General features: G+C 39.7%; 1 protein-coding gene across 2 annotated transcripts in view; it reads right to left on the bottom strand.

The window, feature by feature from the left end:
• LOC114360304 (ecdysone receptor) overlaps positions 1–22,290 on the bottom strand; it is a 125,363-nt gene that overhangs the window by 9,415 nt on the left and 93,658 nt on the right. For both annotated transcript variants that reach the window (XM_028314972.1, XM_028314973.1), the window contains exons 2-3: positions 1,046–1,216; positions 36–328 (exon numbers count right to left, since the gene is read on the bottom strand). In XM_028314972.1, the coding sequence (XP_028170773.1) occupies positions 36–328; positions 1,046–1,216 (464 nt within the window). The remainder of the gene's footprint in view (positions 1–35; positions 329–1,045; positions 1,217–22,290) is intronic.

Here is a 22,290-nt window from a genome sequence, read left to right as displayed (position 1 = left end):
GTGTTGATGGAGTTAGGTAAACAGCGATAACTTACAATCCTCGCTGCCTCCGGGGGTGGCGGATCACACTGCATGATTGGGGGCATATGATCGTCTACTGTCGTTGTGCTCACTGGTAGTTTGTCTTTTTCTCTCTGTGCTTTCTTCTCTTTCCTTTTTTGCGCACACTGCGTTTCTGGCACCACGCACTCGGGCCTCATGCCCACCGCTAAGCACTTCTTCAACCGGCATTCTTGACATTTCCGCCGCATATACATGTCCATTTCGCACGCATGCCCAAACTTGCAAATGTACACCGCATTTTTGGTCACACTCCGCCTGAAGAAACCTGAAATTCATAACGAAATCGGTCGTCAAGAGCACTATCGCAAATCTGAACGTGATCTAGCATAAACAATATGACGAAATAATACACTTTTGCGAAACCTGTTATAATGATAAGATAATTTAGTCATGTACGTGAAGGTTGGCTGAAAGGCACAGGTCATTGACAGTGCTCGTCGTATTAGGTGCGTATACAAAAGCCGATTTTTAATATGCAAACAAATATAGATAACGCATTTGTTTGAATTGGCGGTAATTGTAGAGTGAGTTACATTTGTTTTATGGGTTGACGAGATCGACGGCAGTTATTTGGGGAGATAGAGCGCAGTCATCGCAGTGAATGTATAGAATGTTATTTAAGATCGGCGCTGAAGGTCGGAGGCAATGCCCGATAGGTGTCGGTGGATCTAGATGGAGAGTAGACGCTCAGCAGACAGCTATTGTGACGTCCCGTCTCGACCCGGGCACAATGTGCACGCGCAGATCATAACAGCCACGTACGGCACAATGCGCTAATTCAACGCTGAATTGGCACGTTCGTGGGCGATCTGCATAAGGGTCATAGCGTAGCTTCGGCCTAGTTTTGATGTAGATCAGTGCGAGTAGCAACTGCCATTTAATTCTGCGGTTATGTGTCACATTCTCGTATTCAACTTGCCAGATAGGAACTTACGCAGTAACAAAACAAAATATAATGGCTTTTTTAAGCGTTAATATGTACCTTTGCATCCTTCACACGTAAGCGCGTTGTAATGGTATCCGGAGGCTCTGTCGCCGCAGACGAGACATAATTCCTCCTGCTGGCGAGGCGCGGGCCCCTTTTTCTGCCGTCTTGCCTCGCCATCTGTACTGCAACCGTTTACGCTCGAAGCTGGTGACAATTCTTCTCGGCCTGAAACAAAAGATAAAGGAATATCAAAGACGTGTTTCCTAAAGTGCAACTGCGCAATAAACGAGCCGTGCCCGGGTGGCCAGCGGCGCCGAGTGCCGAGAACATCTAAAATCGGACGCTATAAAATTTGCATACATTTCATGAACCATTTGTCGAGACGGCAAACGGGTGAGACTCGTTTTATTTTTCGTTTTTACATTCGTTCCCATCCAAAGTTGATTCGTCGAAGAGATGTTTTCGTGGAGCATTGGTCGTAAGTGATTTTCGGCAGTAGCGTGGCCGTTTCCTGCCAAACAAAAGGTGGCTAGAGCTGTCGTCCGCATACTAATGAGAGTTTGATATTCCAGTCGCTCGCGGGAGCAGGGTGTGCGATGCGCGGTGGAAATGTAATCGGCAATTGTCAATCACGCAGTAGGGACGCCGTAAGAAGCCAAACATATTAACTTCAGATGAATCCATCAACTATCTGTTTAAAATCCTTATTGAATCTACTAGGATTAAGTCAGTATATTGGATAAATGAAGAGTGACATGGTTCCATCATTTATGGCCCATCAAAGGGGAAAGTCGGGATGGGCACTTTCGCTCGCTTCCTAAACAAAAAATAATTAAGTCAAAATGATGGGTCCAGCCAGCATCAAGAATTGGATCCACTCAAGCCGCTGTCATTAAATGTATTTACATTTTTATTGTACCCATTAAGCGTGGAGCGGGTCGGTGTCCGGACAGAGTGTACCTGCGTTACGCAATCAGTTGAAATAGATGCCAAAAAACTAGTTTCACGTGGGTTAGGAAGTTGGCATAGCACCGTACTTTTCCTCTATGATGTACTCGATCGTTCATCATACAGCTGCCTTACACAGCAAGCTCTATTCTCTGATATTGAAATAAAAAGGCGAGCACCAAGATAAAATTAGATCTTAAATTCATTTAACAATGTAACTAAAACAGTTTTATCTTGAAGAGAAATCGGCTGAAGTTCGTCACGACTGCATGAATTTCAAAGAAATCTTACGACCTTGTTTACTTAGATTTAGCAATGATCTGGAGCGTTTTTATTGAAGATTCAGTTGTCTGCAAGCCTGGTTGTTATTGAGCTGATAAAATTGTCCCAATAAAGAGGTCAAGTGCGTTTTATCGCGAGGCTGTTTACATTGAGCATCATCTAGTTTATTGCTGGACGGAGGCAACATTGCACTGACCTGCAAACGATATATGAATATTTTTATCGTTTTAGTTTTATTTTAGAGCTCTTGATGCTATTATCGTATGAATAATGAATGCGGTTGGATATTTGTTTTCTGTAATACCACATTTATGAAGCCAGAAACAGAATAAGTTTAAAAAATAAATTCCAAATGGTAGTCTCTACAAAACGACTCTAGCGAATGCGGTTCGGGATTCATAGTTGTTATTATTATTTCTATAACCGGTAAATTACGTAACGACGAAATGGGGAATGGTGAAAGTGTCAGAGACATTGGGAACCGGATTGCTTTTGGAGATTCGGTGACTTCTTTTTTATAATGCCACTGATTGTATGCACGTTTCAATTATGAACTCTCTGCCTAATAGGTACATACTGTATTAAGTTCATTCATAGGTAAGGATTCAAAATCAAGAGCTTACTCGTTGTGGATAAAAAAAGGATAGACGTTACGCTGTAATCCAGGTGCAATAACCAATTAAATTAAAAACTTAACTTTAAAGGTTACATTAATGCTTAAAATGTTTTTTGTTAGAAAACACACATCAGCAAAGTTTAATGACTCAATCGTTTGTCTGTACCAACTAAGTGTAGCGTTTGATAAAAGTGATGACTTTAATTGGTAGCGAATCAAATCGCTGCCCGTGAAAAAGAAAGCTAATCAAAAGTTGAATGCACGGATGACCGAGTCAGTGTGTTATGTTATTACGTCCCAGCTGTTCAGTGTGTTGCGCTCGCGCATTGGAAGGTCTAGTTCGTGCCGGTTCGGCGGCGCTCGGGCTACGTCGGCGGTGCGAGCGAGAGGGCTCGTGAGCGACAAGTGGGGCGCGAGCGACGACCGGGGGCAGCGTGCGGCCTTGACTCTTAAGGCCCCCTCCTGCCCCCCCACCTCGCCACGCTCGCCGCGCAGCCACATTATTTATGATAGCATCAGAGCTCCAAGCAAGCTCGCGATTCTCTACCAACTAATAATAACTCGTTTTTCCTCTCACGCGACTACTTTTTTTGCTCGGATTTGTAATTTCATTTCAACACTGTAGACATTCAAAAGAAGCCAAAAATGTAATTGCGTGGTTCTCGTTAAATAAATAAATATCAGCGTCAGGCAGGATGTGGATTGTTTAAAGGATTCAAAAATGGGATCGCGATGAATCAAGAGCCGTCAATTAATACGCGTACTTTCACCGTGACCTCAGAAAAGCCGACGCAATAATTTCGCAGGCCGACCGCGCAGCTAGTGAAAGTTGGCCAAAAGTAGGTATTGCACAAGCCTACACATACGCAGCACACGTAATTAAATTTCGGGTGTGGCGAAAGTGAGCCCGTAACGTGTAACGTCAGCCTTACATTCGGTAAAGACAGCTTTTAGTAACCATAGCCCGCACCTATGAACTTATGAAGTAAGCAATATTGTAGCTGACTAACATTAACAGCGAATCGTGTCTGCCAAGCATACCTACCACAACTCTGAGACAGATTCGGCTGCAAATCAAGACATAACATGAAATAACATTATGCACTCAATTTTTTCAAACTAACCTATACCTAAACAATTATTCTTCTGGTGTTCCACATAAATCAACATTGGGTACACCAACAATACATTTACTTACTGCGCCGTTCTGTCTGACAGTATAAAGATAAATCTTCAAAACAAGAAAATAAATTTCGTTGATATGAATCAAGCATCTAAAATCACGTTGAGCTAAAAAAATAAAACACTGGCACTACGAAAAAAACGGTCGGATGATGTGAAGAAACTAAAGAAAACAAGACCGCGGCATTCCTGCGCAAACGCAGTCGCTTTTCTCGGCGGCCATCTTTGCGCGAAGAAAAACTCATGCACAAAAAGTCGCGTGCGAGTGATCGATGCATCGCTGGGCGGAGATCGGTCCACGATGTTACTTTCTACGATACTTTCTAGCAAGAGATGTGGGACGGTGCGCCGCAACTGGAGCGATTGCATTGGTTTCTCTACGCGTTGGGAAAATTGGATTGAAATAGAAATCGCTCGGTGAAAATTCGCATTTTCACGTCACACCGCACCGCGCGGCCGTGGAAACTGCAGTCGCGCAAAGAAATTACCGCTGATAAACGTTTAGAAAATACAACTACAATTACTACAAAGATAGAGCATACGTCGTGAATCGTGATCTAAAAATTCCTAACATACTCGTATTATAAAACATCACGTGTCTGAAATGTTTTAGGGCAAAACTTGACGTAACAAAAACAATATCAAACTTCAAAGATGGTGTGATTATGCGTGGAAGAACAGGAATTTATTAAAAGCGTCGAGGTCGAGTTTAATTAATTTTTATATGGTCTATAAAATCCGTCTGGGTTTCTGAAGATGGGCAGAACAGATTAGTAGAATTATATTACAAGATTCGTTCTCATGTCTTTTGTTTTTGGATGATTTTGAATCCAAAAAATACAAGTTCTTTTGATATCTGTGACAGAAGGGTTTCACTGTAGCCGTTACAGAGTTGAATTCATTGATTTATTCTCTCTTCGTAAAGAGAGCATCAATTTCACTTACAGAGGAAACAGACGGGCGTCTGTTTAGGGATGCACGTGGAAGTGTTTATATCCGCCGCCCCGGCGCATCCGGACCGGCGCGGGCGCATATTTCTGAACTGTGCCTCATTATCAAGACTTTATTTTCGGGGAAAGTATTCCTTTGAACGTCGGTTTTCCCACGGATATAAGTTTTGGGATTGCTAAATTAGGCTGGGTTGCACGGGTTGCACCATATTAGTTTGATACACAAACGTCAGTCTATCAAACTTCATACAAAACACCGGTTAGCGTTATAGTTACGGTTGCAGTAAGGTTGTGCAACTCAGCCTAAGATTAAGAGGTAAATTAATGACACCTTATTATCGGAAAATAACAGTATTGGTAAATTGTTATTAATTATTTATAAGAAATTCAATAAAGCTAGTAGAGTCGATAACTACTTGATTGAGCAGTCAAAGGTTAGAGTTTTCGTTTTATTGATGGGGGCTATCAAATCATGTTTATGTTTTAACGAAATATTATCGTGCTGTTCGTTTCTGTACGTTATAATCAGGCACATAATGTATCAAGTAAGAAATAAGATAACAGGTCAAGAAGCCATATGCATCTGCTTTAAGTAATAAACAAAACATCAATGTAGAAACATTATAAAAAACTGGTGTATTTACCGTATTTATTTGTCTATTGTAAATTATTATCAACTGTGTCAATGTTTCGAGCAATAACAATAACTTCATGGTAGAAATCCCGATATAATTAACTGTTTATTTGTTATTGACTTGTAGATAAAATGAATTATCATAGAATTCCATGTGATCAATAAAGATACGAACATTCCTGAGTAATTCAAACGAGCTAGCCGAGTTAGAAAGCGGAACGTTATTGTTTTAATAGACAATGTTGTAACAAAGTAAACATAAAACAAATGACGGCTCTACAGTCATCGTAGCGACAAAAATGCCGTAGGTAGGTATTTCGTCACTATAGAGATCCGTAAATTAGAAAGTGGTTTCTAGTTATCACGTACGAGGCAATAGGAGTACATAGTAATGGATACCACGGCTCCCCAGCAGTTTTATTGACAGAATGTTGGTTAACGCATCTGCCCTCCCTTTCTCCCATGGTAAAGATAGTGAACGATATGGGTTTTTTTTCTCTGTCAGCTCCCCAATTTAGTTGAGCGCGCACCCACGCTCCTACGCGCCTTTTGAGTAAACATGGGAATAAGCAAATAGAAAAGGGAGAAAGATATAATTAGAATAAATGCAGCGTAGAGCGATTCGGCGCCATATGGAGTACTTTAGTTTAGTTATTAACGGCTGTATCGATTTTTATTGGTGTATAAGAGTAGGCGCACACCGTTGATTTTTAGTTGGCCGATAGTTGTACCCGATTTTAATTTGTATGAAGAATCGGCCAAATCGAATCGGCGTAGTGTGCGCACTCCCATACATGCCCATACTGATCAACTGCCCGAGTATACTATCGGCCGACGAAAAATCAACGGTGTGCGCCTACTCTAAAGAAGAAATTGTGTTCCTGATGCCGATGCGATGTCTGAAATACTGGCAGGTGACGTAAACGCAGCAAAGCGCGACGAAGCGTGGCTGTACACTATCAGTGCCCTTGCCCTGCTCAAGCGCAAAGCGTGACCTCAGTTTCAATGCAAATCGTTTCACGCCTGTCGTACCTACAACCAAACGGGCAGAACTCTTTAACAGCAACCACTATTTTCCCTATTTATTATTAGTGATTTAAAGGATAATGTAACCGTTCTTTAGTATTGTTTATTAACCTCATTACATAGAAAATAATGTCGAAAAGTAGGCCAAGGCACATTTGGGTGACGTTTTACAATTATCGCTAGCCCCGCGTCGTCGAAGGGCTAATTAAGAGCGGTCAGCAATTAGGTCAACGACTCATTGTTTTTCGAAACTGATAAGGCTCTAATTTAAGACAGTGGGTCGCTAGTCTGCCTGGCCTGCTAACAATTTTTGGAGGGATTAGTTTTCACGGTGTTAGTTAGGTGACGTCACTAAAGTTAGTTCCTAGTGTTGTTGTGGTTCGTCACAGTTATGTGGGTCATTAACATTGGCTTCCGAGGAACGGCCGAACGCGAACGAGGAAAATCGAGTCGAAATCGCAAAGTGGGTCGAGTGTCTCACTCGTCGGGGAATCGAGGCTGAAACAACAATTGCTGGGACAGTGAGGTAACGAAACGATGCAGCGGCATGCGGTGAAGTAACACCAGATGCTTAAATTAAACAAACTCATTTATTCACATGTTGCGGTCAACCACACGAATAATTGGAATCCACGATTTGTTAGTAGAGACAAATCAAACGTCACTATCCCAACTAATATTATAAATGCGAAAGTAACTCTGTCTGTCTGTCTGTCTGTTACGCTTTCCCGCTTAAACCTCGCAACCGATTTTGATGAAATTTGGCATAGAGATAGTTTGAGTCCCGGGAAAGAACATAGGATAGTTTTTATCCCGGTTTTTGAAACAGGGACGCGCGCGATAAAGTTTTTCTGTGACAGACAAAATTCCACGCGGGCGATGCCGCGGGCGGAAAGCTAGTCTACCTATAAAAAAACACAATTATTCGTAGGCAGGTCATTAAAGTCATGTTATTATTTATTAGCCGTTAACTACACCAGTTTTGTAGTTAATTGCACATAGTACTGCACAGATTGTAGTATGCAGGATGAGACTACAAACTTTGTGAGTTTGTAGTTTAATGTGCCGTTCGGGAGCATCGGGGTCGTTGACCGTGTATCAGGACGAGATAAGCCAACGTCGAAACTGTTATCAACCGACAAAGAGTGCGTTGTTTACGACGAATTTGACACCAACAGCTCTGATTAGATTAATTGTTATGTATCTTATGCAAAGATTTTGGAGATCACTTCATTTTTGGGTTGTTAGTGCAATATTCAAAACGCGGATCAGAAAAAACAACAGATTCTAGCAGAAAACATTTCAGACGATAAAACAAGTAACTAAAAAATAACAGATTGAAACAAAAGAAGTACATATTGGCGAAGTGTATTGCTATATCTTAATCTATAAGTGTATGCGATAAAAGAATAAAAGCTGTACAAAGAAACTGGTCTTACCAGCAGGGCCTCTTCGCCGCGTGACGAGAGCCAGTAACGAGCAAAAACTAAACGACATCCGAATGAGCGGAGACGGAAAAAACCGACCACACCAAAACACTGTCTTAACAACAAACTTGCTAGGTATTTTCGATCAACTGCGTTCTAAATCAACAGCAACTGCTGTCACTTAGAATTCTCAGACGATAATTCATAACAACTGATTACAGGCTCTCTTATTCTATAGCGATGGAAGTTTTGAGGAACCATTTTGATTTCATTTGTTAGAGAGTAAGCGCCTGTATTGACAAGTATCCATAAACATTCGTAACAAAAAAATTTACATTGCGATGAACGTTACTGACATATTATAGACATTTATGTTTATCTATATTGCAGTGACCTGTATTAACCATCATGGGATTACGTCAGAATATTGCAAATTCCAGTAGAAACGTAGAACAGCCAGTTGCACGTGAAAACGATGTGACAGAAATAATCGTCCAGTGGCACATCTCGTGAACTGTGTCATGGGCTCGGCCCACGCTCGATGGAAGGTCGTCCGCCCTCCACACCGGAGTAACTCATTACTCAATAAAGCCACGTCTGCACCGTGGAATTGAAACGTCAACTCCAATTCAGAAAGCTGATCGTCTAGATCCGCAATCCGCGTCCGTTTACACGACGACGAAATAATGTTGTGTACCTTCCCTAAATATTTGTCATTCATTTGTTACTTATCAGATGCACACGTTTGCGCAATGAGTTATGGGCAGACACCAAACCCCCTTTCTAACCCCAAACGAATTTTGGTGAAAGGCCCGTACAAGTACGGTGATACGGGTAATAATAATCGGCACTGTCAGCTTGATGGATGGGCTCGCGATGACGAGGCACCGCAGACATACGAACGCTTCCCTACCCCCGACCACGGCTCCCATTCAATGCCGTTAGTGCTCCAGCCAAAGAGCGCACAGCAAAAACTCGCTAATCACTGCTTAATAAAACTCGGCGTTGAAGCTACGAACAATTTGTAACCGTGACTCTTGTCATAGGAATTTTCTGCGATGTTTCAAAATTAATCTCTTTCTTACTTTAGTCAACCATCAACCTTAGACAGACTGTTCCAGAAGACATAATCCACTCCAAACGTTAAAGTGAGAAAATTGAATTTGAAACCAATCCAATTACACCGAGCGCGTCGGAACTCAGTTGCTTTCGATACTTTTTAAAATAAAGTTAGGAAATCGTTTCAAGAAGTGGATTTCGATTGAAACTTTGCTTCGTTTTGAGCAGCAGCTGACGTTTCCGACATGCTTCGCCTTTAACTTGAGGCGAAGGTTCGTCCGTGAACCGTCAAGGTACAAGGTTCAATAAGCTCGTGAGAATGATACAAAATTAATCACTTTCCAAGCGACGGAATTGTAGGATATAAAATGTAGAGTTGTTAAGCGAGTCTAATACCTATTATATTAAATCGTTAAGGCGTTTCGCAAACGCATTTAAACGCAAATAGTCGTTACCAAAGAACAAAAATATAAATCCTTCCTGCCAATGATGACGAGTGTAACATCAACATTCACCCACACCTCGACCTGTGTGGGCTAAACTAATTATTCATACAAATGGCGTAGAATACTTTCGCATTATAGAATATTGACAACATCTGCGGTACAAGACTGTTTTGTCCGGAAATGGAATTCAGAAGGAATGGAATATTATTTTTAGATCGAGTCGATTCTTTTCCCTACTTTCTTGGTCTCTAAATCTGTTAGAATGTTATTCCATCAGATTTGGGAATATGAAACAAAAGGACGTTGTGGACTCGCTTGCAATAGTGACTGCTAAAACAAACTCATTGTTACAGCATTTGCAAGCGTGTAAGGAATGGAATATTATTTTTTGATCGAGTTAAGCGCGAGCAAGACAATTACAGTTCGATTCTTTTCCCTACTTTCCTGGTCTCTTATAAGGACATTCCCAAATCTGTTAGAATATTATTCCATCAGATTTGGGAATATGAAAGAAAAGGATGTTGTGCAATAGTGACTGCTAAAACAAACTCATTGTTACAGCATTTGCAAGCGTATAGCAATAGCGGCCACAGTTAGCGAGAGCAGAGCATTCCAGCGAGCTGGGCCGACCGGTTCCAGTGGCTGTTTATGGCCGGACTCGCACCAGATATAAATAGACGTGCTGCAAACCATCCATCTTCGTAATGCTTTACTTTTAAAACACCGACGTGGATAGCTACATTTAAGTTTGCTTTAAATCATTTAAGTAACGGCTGGAATCCGTAGTTTGCAACATCTCTGAGGTTTTCAAGATCGAAACTGCGACTGCCTCTCAAAATAAGCCTCTAAATTCTATTTGACGTATCTTGTTAGTGGAATTTATGCGCTCATAGGCGGCTGCCGAGACAATAGGCTTGTTAAGATCTGTTACCAGTTGACAGCCATAAAGCAGTCTAATCAATGCAGCCTGCAGATATGCTGCGACGGATCGCCGTAGGACAAAGTATGCAAGAAACATTACAGCCGTTTAGTTTCAGATCAATATCAGTTAGACATTATTACCCGCGTCAACTCGCGTGTTGAGTTGTATATGGCGGTAGTTAGAAATATTGCAGATAAAATCAGTAAGAATTAGTCGTAACTAGTTGCTCTTGCAAGATATTTATGCCATTTCACTTTCGCTAGGGTGCGCAACTCCTCATAAAAGTAGCAAGTTAGCAACTAAATGTAGATAAAAGTAAAATTTGATTACATTGATATAGCTGTTCTTTAAATATTAAATAACTCCAATAAACTGTGTTTGAAGAAAGAATGTTACATAATCTCAAGCACGTGGTGTCAAGGGTATTGACCCGGCTAAATGTGACGTTGATAACACGGCTTCGACGTAGATAAAATCGAGCAATTCGGAGATAACGCTTTCCAAAACCAAAAACAAAGCACACATCATCAATCCCCTTTGTAGAATAACAACAACCGTTTGCAATTTGCAGACGGCCTTACTCAATCATCTCTGCATTCAGTGTTCGCGCTGGAGTCACCCATTTAAGTGGTCTGTTGCCAATTCGTTGCATAAACAACCTAGTAATGTCAAAGGGGGTCATTGCCGCGTTGCGCGGGCGCCGATCGCCGCGCAGGTACTCGCTAGTTGCAGGTTAAATAATTATATCGATTGAACCCCGGTCTCCTTCAGCGTGTCTGTGACCCCGATGTAAATAACCTGAGGCGGTTGTACTGTAAACAACAGACGCCGCTTGCGTCAATCGCTTGCACGGCACGGCCACGACGAGCAGCTCCGCCTCGCCCAGTCATTGATGTGTTCACTTTGGACTTAGTGCCGCGCTATTTTAGGAGCACAGATCAAACATAGGGAAGTAATGGAAAACTGACGCGGCCGAGTAAACATGCTATGCTGTGCAGCCAGTCAAGAATTGTTACTTTCGAACGGCAATAAAGATTATGCCCATATGGAATTCATTTCCGTGAACACTGCTCTCAAAGTCTCAATTTAACGAACTAATGCGCTGATGCTTCACCTATTACTAAATCTGTAACTATCTGTGTAACCGTGTTACTCCATTTGTCAACAACAGAGAGATTAAGTCGGTCGTCTAAAACAAAATCGTTGAAGTATTTCTAAATCGCTTCGACATAACAAGCCACATTGTGATCGTTAACGTCGACTAGAGGCGTTGAAGGCATAATTTGTGTTCCGCGGCCGTGAACACATGAATCGTAAATTCAAAGACTAGTCACAACCTCATTGGTGAAAATGAAGCTACAATCTATTTCTCACTGGATTTTATTTTAAGACCTGTCAAAGACATTCAAGATTCAGCAGCAGCGGCTATGTCTTTAAAATATGCTGCTATTCCGGGTGGAAAACATTAAATAGAGACACAAAACGATTGCATTCTGCAAGTGCAGTGAGTACCAGTACGCAGTTAACTGTGTAATCTACAAAGTAAGGTGACCTAAATGATAAGATTATTCCAATAACCACAGTGCTCACATGCAAATCGTGTGTTAGTGTGCGAATTTGCGTCGGGTTCGTTCGTACAATGACATTGTCGACCTTGACTACTGCCTCGTATATCAAGAAACACACACATTTATAACTGGCTGTAGGAATGCGTTCGTCATGCGTGTATTTAAAGTTAGCAAACATTATTCGGACGAATTAAGATGATCGGTTGGGAGTGGTGTTTCTACGCATTCAAAAATATTCCGCGGTGTTATTTATAGCGCCGGTTTATACTACAGCGCTGGATATAGGTCCAATGTCTGTTGTAGTTGATATAGAGCAGTTCAACACACGATAAGGTGAATGCCAACGCGCCATGCAGTGATGCACAACAGCCAAGGCCAACAGAGATATCACAAGTGTGCATATCAAAATGCATTACTGATATCGTTCACTATTCAGCGAATATTTACAACAATTTTAAATGCAACTTTCAGAACAAGGAATCAACAGCCAACAGCCAACACTACATTTTGTAGTGAATAACAGTTAAAATTTAATAAGACGTTAATTTTGAATGACGATATATTGGATGAAAAGCAATAAAGACAGAAGAACTTATTAGGTAAATTGATAGAACAGTTATATTGGCAAACTTGCTGATTAAATAATAAAGCGTAGTAATCTATCTACATAATATCAGAAATTCATTGGGTAATTGCCGAAAATATTCGAACATTAAATTCGTCAAAGAGACTCAAACAAGAGTTTATATCTTTGTCGCTTTGTTTAAGTATCTGGCTCATTTGTTTTTGTAAAAACATTCTTTTGATGTTATGAATGTTTGGCTCATTAGTGTGAATTTTACAAAGATTTTTCTAGCAGCAATATAAATGAGCGAGCAAATTTTTCAAGTAAGTAATTTAGGTAAGTATATTTTTTTAGGGAGTTGAAGCAATCATTTCGTTTTTCATTTATTTACTTCCAAGTTCCAATACCTAGTTTTATTTTCTATTTAAGGAATATTATAGCATAAGTATTACCGTCTGGGAGGCCAAAATGTAGCAAACAAAGTTTGAATAGCCATGCCCTTTTTGACTAAAGCAATTCGCAGGAAGGTAACATTTGTTAAAGCGTCACACAAAACCGGTTTTAAGTTTTAATAGGCGTCTGAGCTACTTGTATAAAACAATTACCAAGTTTTACTGTGAGAACAAAGTTCGCCATTACTCACAATCATGGCGGCCATCGCACTTAATGTTACACTGCCGTAACCTTTTGATGGTAGGTAGGTAAACATTATGGTCATGACAATGAGCTCAGAAATTAAGTTACCTACCTACCGCGGCCCTTCCTGCCTCTATTCTTCGGCTAACAACTTAGTCACAGTGACTAACACGTTCAGTATTACAATAAGAGCAAGATAAAAAAATACAGAACGGAATAAAACAGATCATTACAAAAAAAGCAAAGGCAAATCAGGAAAAACAAGTTAAAATCGGCAAAACAAGTGTGTCACATATCCATAAATATTGTGTAAACAATTTCTCGAAGAAAAAATAGATCTTGGCCGACAACCAATGGACATAAAATATAGTGTAGATCTACCACAAACATCGGTGCATCTAATACTGCTGCATTTCCCGCATAACAGTTCGTTTTTACTAGCGACACGAAACACCATGCAATACTGGCGTGTAACGCCATTATTTCAAGCGTGTAGGTTGACAGAACACAATAAAAGGAGAGACGCGCCGCGTGGAGGCGGCGACACCGTCCACGGCTGAATCTTGAGAAAACGAGTGTTACAATGGTACCTACACTAACTACCTACATGTCGACTCAGAGTCACGTACACAGACCCAAGTTCCGTGTTGGAAGCCGGCTCCATTGATATGCGGCACGGCATCCACCTTACACAATAAGTTTGTCGGCTCAACGTGTAATCGTGGTACTTCACATTTTCACTGCGTCAAAAATGTCTTCCTGTTTTTGGACGGTAACGATCAATAGAAACGACTCCGAAAGTCATATATAAACTTTGGTTTAAGCATGAGAAAAAACAGAGTTAACCTGTAACAAATGTTTGTAATAGACCGTACCTACCTACCAACATTTTCATTTCAACAAAGTGCCTGGATAATTTACTAGCTTTTTAATACTTGTTTCAACCGTAACGAGAGACAAAACAGGCGTTAATGAAATACGTGCACGTACTAAATGAACCTATTTTAGGTACTGAGTAAATGGGTTTTGTTGATGATTACATTGGGTCAAACAAACTCAATTTAGCCTACGTGTCAGTTAGATGTTTTGTGTGACTGTGAATTCGGACAGGTTTTCTTGCCCCCTAACTCGGACAATACAACTATACAACCCAACCGGTCAATTGAAGATCATCGCCCTGCTTAACTTTGATTGACAACTTTAGAAGGAACGCAAAGCACACAACTCTACTTGTTCGAGACACAATAGTTTGAAGCCATTTAACAAGCCCGTTATAATCGATTTATATCAATGCTCTGCGAGATCCGGGTAGGCCTAACAGCCACAAAGAAGCAATTGTTTAGATTAAAACAGATTGTTGATAAAAATACTAAATGGGTACTTTACAATAATCATTGTCAGATTGTCTAAATTAAAAATCTGTACTGTCCATTTGCTGACGCACAATCGATTTTTAAACGAGTCTATTCCACGAATCTGTCTCATACCATGATGATGAATGATATCGATAGAGCAGTAAATAACATAGCTGTGGCTGTGGACCTATGTAAATAAATAGTAATAATTTTATATGGAAAATTGAAACCCCAGTGATTTCACCTGAGATACTCAATCTTGGAGTTGTTAGAGCGACTCTAGTCGAGATAATAGAGGTAACAAGCGACGCGATGGCAGCGCGTGCGCAACCGAGCGCGACGCGCGCTCGACCGCACATCCGCCCCTATATTCTTCCTAGACCCACTACACAGAGTAAGAAAAACCATTCACGCTCTTTCACTGGCCTCTTAATTCACTTTTTATTACCGACTGACTGAAATTTCATTAAAAATCATTTCTGCTAGCTTGTACAGCTGTGACGCAAAAGTTGGAGTATCAGACGCGAATAAAGACGATGACCTTATCGAGAGGAGAGGCACAAATATTAATTTTTAAATCATGTGCAGCTTCAGTGTCATTATACTATCAAATCGTGGTGCGAGCCCGCAGTGTGTGACGTCAGTGGTCCGTATTTTTTAACATACTGTCAACGAGTGCCAACGAACTCTGAACCAGATCGAAGACCCTGGTTTTTGTTTGACCTGAAAAGGGGAAATTTTAAATCAATACTATCGATCCCTCTGGCATCGATATAATTGTTACACGTTAACGACGCGTTTCAACAGCGGATGGAACTAATTAGGGAAGTCTAGCTAAAAATCAAATTAGAGGGTTGTCGCACAATGTAATAATGGGCGCTGCGTTATGCTTAGAAAACGAGAGGGGTCAGAACACCATTAGATTACGTAGTCAAAGGGTTGCCAAAACGGTTTTATTCGTGAAAAAATGGCACCCTTTCGTATGCAAGCAGCTGTTCGCTAGATTAATATTATTCTAATGCCATGGCCGGCTTAGGTTTACTGCGGCGGTTTGATAGTTGCCGTGCTGATCCGATTTGTATGCTAATGCGTGACCAAGTCCGAGTTACATAAACGGAAACCACTAACGAGAACGAGTTAAAGAATCACGGTGTAATCATTAATTGCCTCCGTTGGTTGACTTGTAGTTACATAATGTTTGTTCGAGGCGTATGGAGTCAGCTATCCTCGTTGTGGTGGAGGTGAGCGACCTCTTTGATTAAGGAATCATCAATCATGCATGACTCCGCTTACCCACAGAGAGGGTATCACATTTCACACGTATTGAAATCGGTTGCTCCAACGTTTACACCCATACATGTACATCGTCGGATCATTGGGTATATTCATTTAACCTTTGGATTATGACGTTTCATACGTTAAATAAATTATCACAGACGATTGATAACCTACCAATTTCAAAGAAACGTATCGAGCAAGACCTGCCTGGACTAAAGTGGCACATAATCTTGTTTCAATAGAGGCTGATAATAGTAAAAAGCTTCTTTCTTATCAGCAGCTTATTTGGTACGTGTTATTTTACATTGTCCCAAAGCAAATGAAGAGGTAATTTTAAAAGTTGCATTGGGGCGTATTACAAATTGTTTGTTACTTCAGTATCATTCAATGACAATCGTTGACATTAATGTTATTTTAAAGCTGTACAATAAAACAATAGGTTATGGCATGTTATTTAACAGCATGAACCTTCAACGAGGTCCGTAACCCTCTCGCTGCCGCAGTCCAAGCAAATTAATTCAAAAGCTAAAAACAAATAATTTCCGGCTAAGCGTACCGTGGAATAATTAGCTAGTGACTGGACACGGTTGCCTTTGCTATTCACTATTATAGACATAAGCTCGATAGTAAAAACAAAACTATTAGGTACGAAATAACTAATTTAATTTAACTATCGTTGTTAATGTTGTTATTCCTCTTATGATTAAAAATTTAAAGCAGGTGTTATTCTAACGACCAAAGTTTCATCTAATGAATGGTTTGTTACATTTTCTGCAAAATGGGGCCCAGAAAAAATATAGAAAAATAGTTTTTAAGTCAAATCCGTGGTGTTGTTATCTGTAAAATAAGACAATGTCTAAAACTTCAATCAGTGAGTGTATTTTTTGTAAAAAGATAATTAAGCTATTTTTTGGCCTTTTGGCATTGGCAGCTTCTGCTAGAGCTAGCGCAACTTGCAATCAATATCGATATAAAAAAAATCCTTGTCATTACACAACAATTTGCCTAAAATTGGTAACTTTTATAAAACGCTCGTGTCTATTATTTACAGCGGACGTGTCAAAAAACTGCCGCGTCCTTGGCGCCCCCGCTCGGTCGCCGATACATTCACCTCAGGTGGGGCCCGCGGGGGCTTTGGGGCCCTGGCGCAGGCGATTTATGAGTAATTCGTAGACGCAATCGATGCAGCAGTGCAGACGCGTTGTGTCTATGCTAACCAGTAACCACAGACGCGTGACGACAACGCTGACGTTTCTAGTTAAACTCTACCATGCGTCGAATTTAACGTAGGTACCTACCTATTGAAAGGTTACATGATATTATTATTGTTTCTTCTACTTCATACCTACCTATTCTATTTATTTTAGGCTCCTAGTTGATAAGTTTCGCAATTAACAGTTTTGTTTGACAGCGATGTTTAATTTCATTAAGTAGGTACCTCTACTTAACTTGTTACCACGGATTAGGTTTTTTTTTTAATTACTTTTAGCATTATGTAGGCATCTTAGCTATCTACAGTGTAGGTTGCCAAGCAGCGTTGCCAGTTTTTTTTTTCGCCAAGTCGGGACTTTGGTACTTTTTGAGTGAAAATAGCGGGATTCTTCCGTCAAAAGCGGGACATAGTAAAAATAAAAACGTAAATAATCAAAGGTTTTCAAATATTTATCCTTTTATTTGACTTAAAATTACGTTTACGTGACAACAGATAGCAAAAGTAGCCATAGAAAATGTATTTTAACAAAAAAATAATATTTTAAATCAGATTTACTCTATCGTTAAATTCGTCTTTAGAATAAAAAAAGAAAAAGAAACAAAAATCGAAATAAAAAAATTATTCTTTAGAATAAATGGCGTTTCAAACAATAGCCTGGTGAAGTGAGTGTCTCTCTCCGAAAAGCGGGACAGTGCCTGTCCCGCGCGGGACATTTAAATTTGATTTAAAAATCGGGACGTCCCGCCAAAATCGGGACGTCTGGCAACGCTGTTGCCAAGTGAAGTAAATAAATTGACGTGTCAACGTAGAATTGTTGGTATTTTGCTTGAAATGAAGCTGCTATGTTTAAAGAGTAAAGGTATTCAGTGTGCCTACCATGAGTTTACGTTAGGTGTGCTCGCTAGCGACTGCGTAAAAAAATGACATTTAAATGTATGACATATTGTGCGGCGCCCCTAGCGGCTACTTTCAAGAAATAAAATCTTCATAGAATTTTTTGACGTATTCGCTAGCGAGCTCACCTAACGTAAACTCATGGTAGGCACACAGATGCAAAATATACCCACCCAACAGTAGGTACCTATAATATTATGTTGCGAAGTCTAAATTGATACTGGCATGGTGCAGCACATAAAGTAAAGAAAATTATGTGTTAAAAAAGAAAAAGCAACGCGCAATTGGAAAAGTCAACCCAGAGAAAGTCAAAACGAAGGGCGACAAATATCTAATTTTGTATCAACGAAAAGTTTGTCGCCCTGAGTGATAGATTACGTGCCTGTTGGCGTCGAGGGGAAGTATTCCATAACCAGTAATAATGAAAATAAAATATTGTGGCTGAAATATGTACCTAAGTAATTTCCAAGGAATTTCTAGCTAAGCTTTAGATATGAAAATCGTAGATAAGGTTTATTTCATTCTTTACCAGCAATATAGGGACTACACAATGGGACCACCTACAACGAGTCGAGTGTAGAAAAGAGCATTATCAAAGGAAGAGTGAAAAGATAACGCTTGTTGATAAAACACGCCTTTGTCACAAAGAAACAAGTGAAAACGCAAACTCAAACGAAACTAGAACTATGATTTGCAGAATTAAAATAGTCCACAAGTCGTGAACATGAACGTCGCTAAGATTTCCACTTTCTTCCACGAGCGACCACGCGATGAATTCGCACGATTATCATAGTAATTGACATGTCTCATTCTTGGCCAGAATCAGCTTTCCAACGCTGTAGTAATGCCATATTGTGAAGTTTCGCAAAAAAGGAAACTTCACTGAAACAATGACAGAAAGATTTTTAATTGATAGCTCATATTACATGATCTTAAAGTTTTAGACAGTGGGAAGAAACCTATTATTAATGTAGTCTTAGAAACTTAGAAGTAAAAACTACAATGAACTTCATAGGCAGACATACTCTAAATCATTGAGTTTACCTCACTTCCAGCACGTCATAAATATGAAGTAACATTGTATGCATACTATTTTTGGCGTTTCAGGGTTGCTTCCTAGTCTCTTCGGCCGTTCAATGCCGAGCTTTATTTGTTCTTTTAGAAACGACAAGAACATCGTTTAGACCAGTTCACCAACAAGGTTTTTCCGTTTGGATCTTTCAATCACACTTTAAAAACTTCTGGTATTAACTAGACATGTTATATGGATAAATCGTATCGTACTTCATCAAATCGACCCGCATGCTCAGTTGCTAGGCGTATGCGTCATTTTTAAACTAGAAATGAGTTTAGTTGAAGCATTCAGTTCAAATAGCGCGTTATGCGGGTCATTTTATGACATGACGTTTCGACTATTTACGTACAGTTCTCTGAAGAAAAGGAATTTATTTCTGTGCCGTTTGTTAAATGATAAATGGATTATTAGAGGCATCGGAAAACAGTAATCGTTGAATATTATCAAGTAGGTAATTGCAGAATGAATTATATCAACAGAGAGGCATTTTTAGAGCTGACGTCGGTTCGAAAAAATGTTTAAACAGTTATGCAGTTACTGCACAAACAACACTGGAGAGAGTAACCGCGGCATGTGAGCATGTGACAAGATACGATTACTTTGGAAATAACGACGGTAAATAATAATAAAACTGAACTTAATTTACGCCCTGAGATTTCACATGAAGCTAAAAGTAACTAAGTACATATCATGCACATACGTGGCTTGTCAGACGATGCGATTTACCATCAGAAGTAGCATCTAAACCGGTCGGACCGGCGCGGGCGAAGTCGCTTCGACGAAACCCCGCCGCTTCGCTCTCAAATTGTTCATGTTACGTTACTTGGCAAATTGAAACTGTCCTAAATGGAAAGAGCTGATATAATAAAGGTCTTGGAGCACATTCTAAGTTTTCCCACAATAAAATTGGATATTATTCTCGCTTGAATAGCATCGCGATAACGGCAACGCGTGGTCTGGGTGGGCCGCTGAAATTACCAGCGAATATTTACTTGTTACTCGATAATAATAATATAATTAAGTTTATCTACCTTAATTATACACCCTTTTAATTTAATTAAACAATGCATGCAAATGTAATCAGTATTCGATTGATGTTCACGAAACTTTCAGCGTTATTTAGCTCCCTGACTGTTCGCATGACTATTGTTTGTGATAATTATTTAGAGACTAGTGGCTCGCCTCAGCTTCGTCTGAGTTTGAAAAGTATCTTAGAAATTGTTATAATATTACCAGTATAAGTATTATTTCTGGAAAATAGCAACAATAACATCTAGAATCTAGATAAAACCGCATAGTGTTTAGTTTACCGTGCCGGATAATCACTAAAATCAAGCTCATTTCCCCCTCTCTATTACATAATAGTTAAGTAAAGAAATTAAAAGCTGTTTTAAGTAGTTATAGAGCAGAGATAACGTGCAGTGCTCTCAAGAAAACAGAAATAGACGTTTGGTAAGTATTTCAGAATATCGGTGGCCATACAATGGGAGGGTTCTTCACTCACCCTCCGTCGGCTTGATGATAGATTAAAGCATTGTGCTCGTGAAATGCACACCGCTCGTTTCTACAGAGCACTTTCTTTCTATTTCACACAAAGGTGTCCTATTGATTTTCGTGGTATTTATTAGAACAATAATTTGCGGCGAAATGGACTGTTAGCTCGTCTATTATGAATTGTTAAAGAAATATGGCTTCTGTCTGGTAGATAGTAGACAGATGTTTCAAATAGCGAGAAGTATTAAAAGAAGTAATTAATATAATGTGACCTTTTCAGAGCCCACAATAAAGTAGAGCTAGAGATTCTCTAAAATTTATTTTTAGAAATAAGTAGACTAGAGTGGTTTTTATTAATAGAAATCGCAATCAATCATACTTCAATAAATGTAGAGGTTTTGCTACCTAATAGAGTTAGTTGTATGTACTTACATAAGCTAAGCTCTACAGTAATTTTATAGCCGTTTGTGTTGTTATGTATGTTTGGTAATAATTTAAATAACATTACCAAGGTTCAAGTATTGTTACTTGACTGTATTTCAGTGGGTTGAGAACTTGAGATAACACAATAATGTCAAAGGCCTGCTACCTGTTTTCGCGGAAGTGAACCGAAATGACACAACATGAACAAATTTTCCATTGTAACCTTGAGGGTCCTTCATGTTGATAAGACATTACTCATTCTGAAATGATCCGCCTACGCCATTGGTGTTAATCAGACGTTAGAGCAAGGATTTTAAATCGCTTTAAGTATTTAATAGTGCTAAAGTAGGACTCTACATTTAAAAAACTATAAATCAACTATAATTTTCAATACAAATTGTCAGAAAGCCATTTTGGTTAGGTTGTAAGTAGGTATTATTACGCCCGTATTCACAAACTATGCTTGCTTAAGTGAAGCAGCAAATCAAACGCACCGCGTTGAATAGAGCTCTGTGATTGGTTAGTTTGTCACCCTGTGCGTTCGCGCACACTGTAAGACCTCACAGTAATGTTTGTGAATACGGGACGGGCGTAATGTACGGACGACAGTGCACATCAACCTAAACACAGTGGCGTCTATCTCGTTGTAATGTAATACAGTATACAGGTTATTTTGAAACAAAAATGTATAGGTTGATGTGCTGTCGACTGTACCTATGCGTGTTCAGTGCACACAATTCGTCAAACCCCGATTACACGATGTTTTATTTTTGGTTAGGAACCTTGAACGATTGTAGTTGAACAATCTTAAGACTTCCATTTTCTATAGCCATTGAAACGTGACTCTGTACAGGGAGTCTTATTATTTTGTTAAATTAAGGTGTGAATTGAATTGATCTTAAAATAATCAAGAGCGGCAGCTGCATACTTTCATAATGTGCTAGTAAAGAATCACTAATTCTCAGTAGTATAATTTTGTGAATTACGAACGTAATTTATTTATTGTTCCTANCTAAACATCTAACCGACTTGCACATAATCTACCTGCCTTTTATGACTCGATCTATGATTTGATTAGTCTCAGGAGTCTTGAGACATAATAATTTATCAGAGGATATTTTTATCCACCTCGCCCACGGGCAATCCGTCATTCTGTACTAGTCACACGGGCTTATTACAGAAGCCGCGATAAAAATAGCCATGGAAAAAATATCCCTTACTATTCCGAGTCAATGAAATCTACACAATTATCAGCCGGCGTTTATGCAGATAAGGAAAGCACGAATTAGCCGTGCGCCACAACATG

This window comes from Ostrinia furnacalis, unplaced genomic scaffold (assembly GCF_004193835.3).
Source record: "Ostrinia furnacalis isolate ACB-3 unplaced genomic scaffold, ASM419383v2 OfSCF4936, whole genome shotgun sequence".
In the NCBI taxonomy this organism is placed as follows: domain Eukaryota; kingdom Metazoa; phylum Arthropoda; class Insecta; order Lepidoptera; family Crambidae; genus Ostrinia; species Ostrinia furnacalis.
This window is presented reverse-complemented; position numbering and strand designations above follow the sequence as displayed.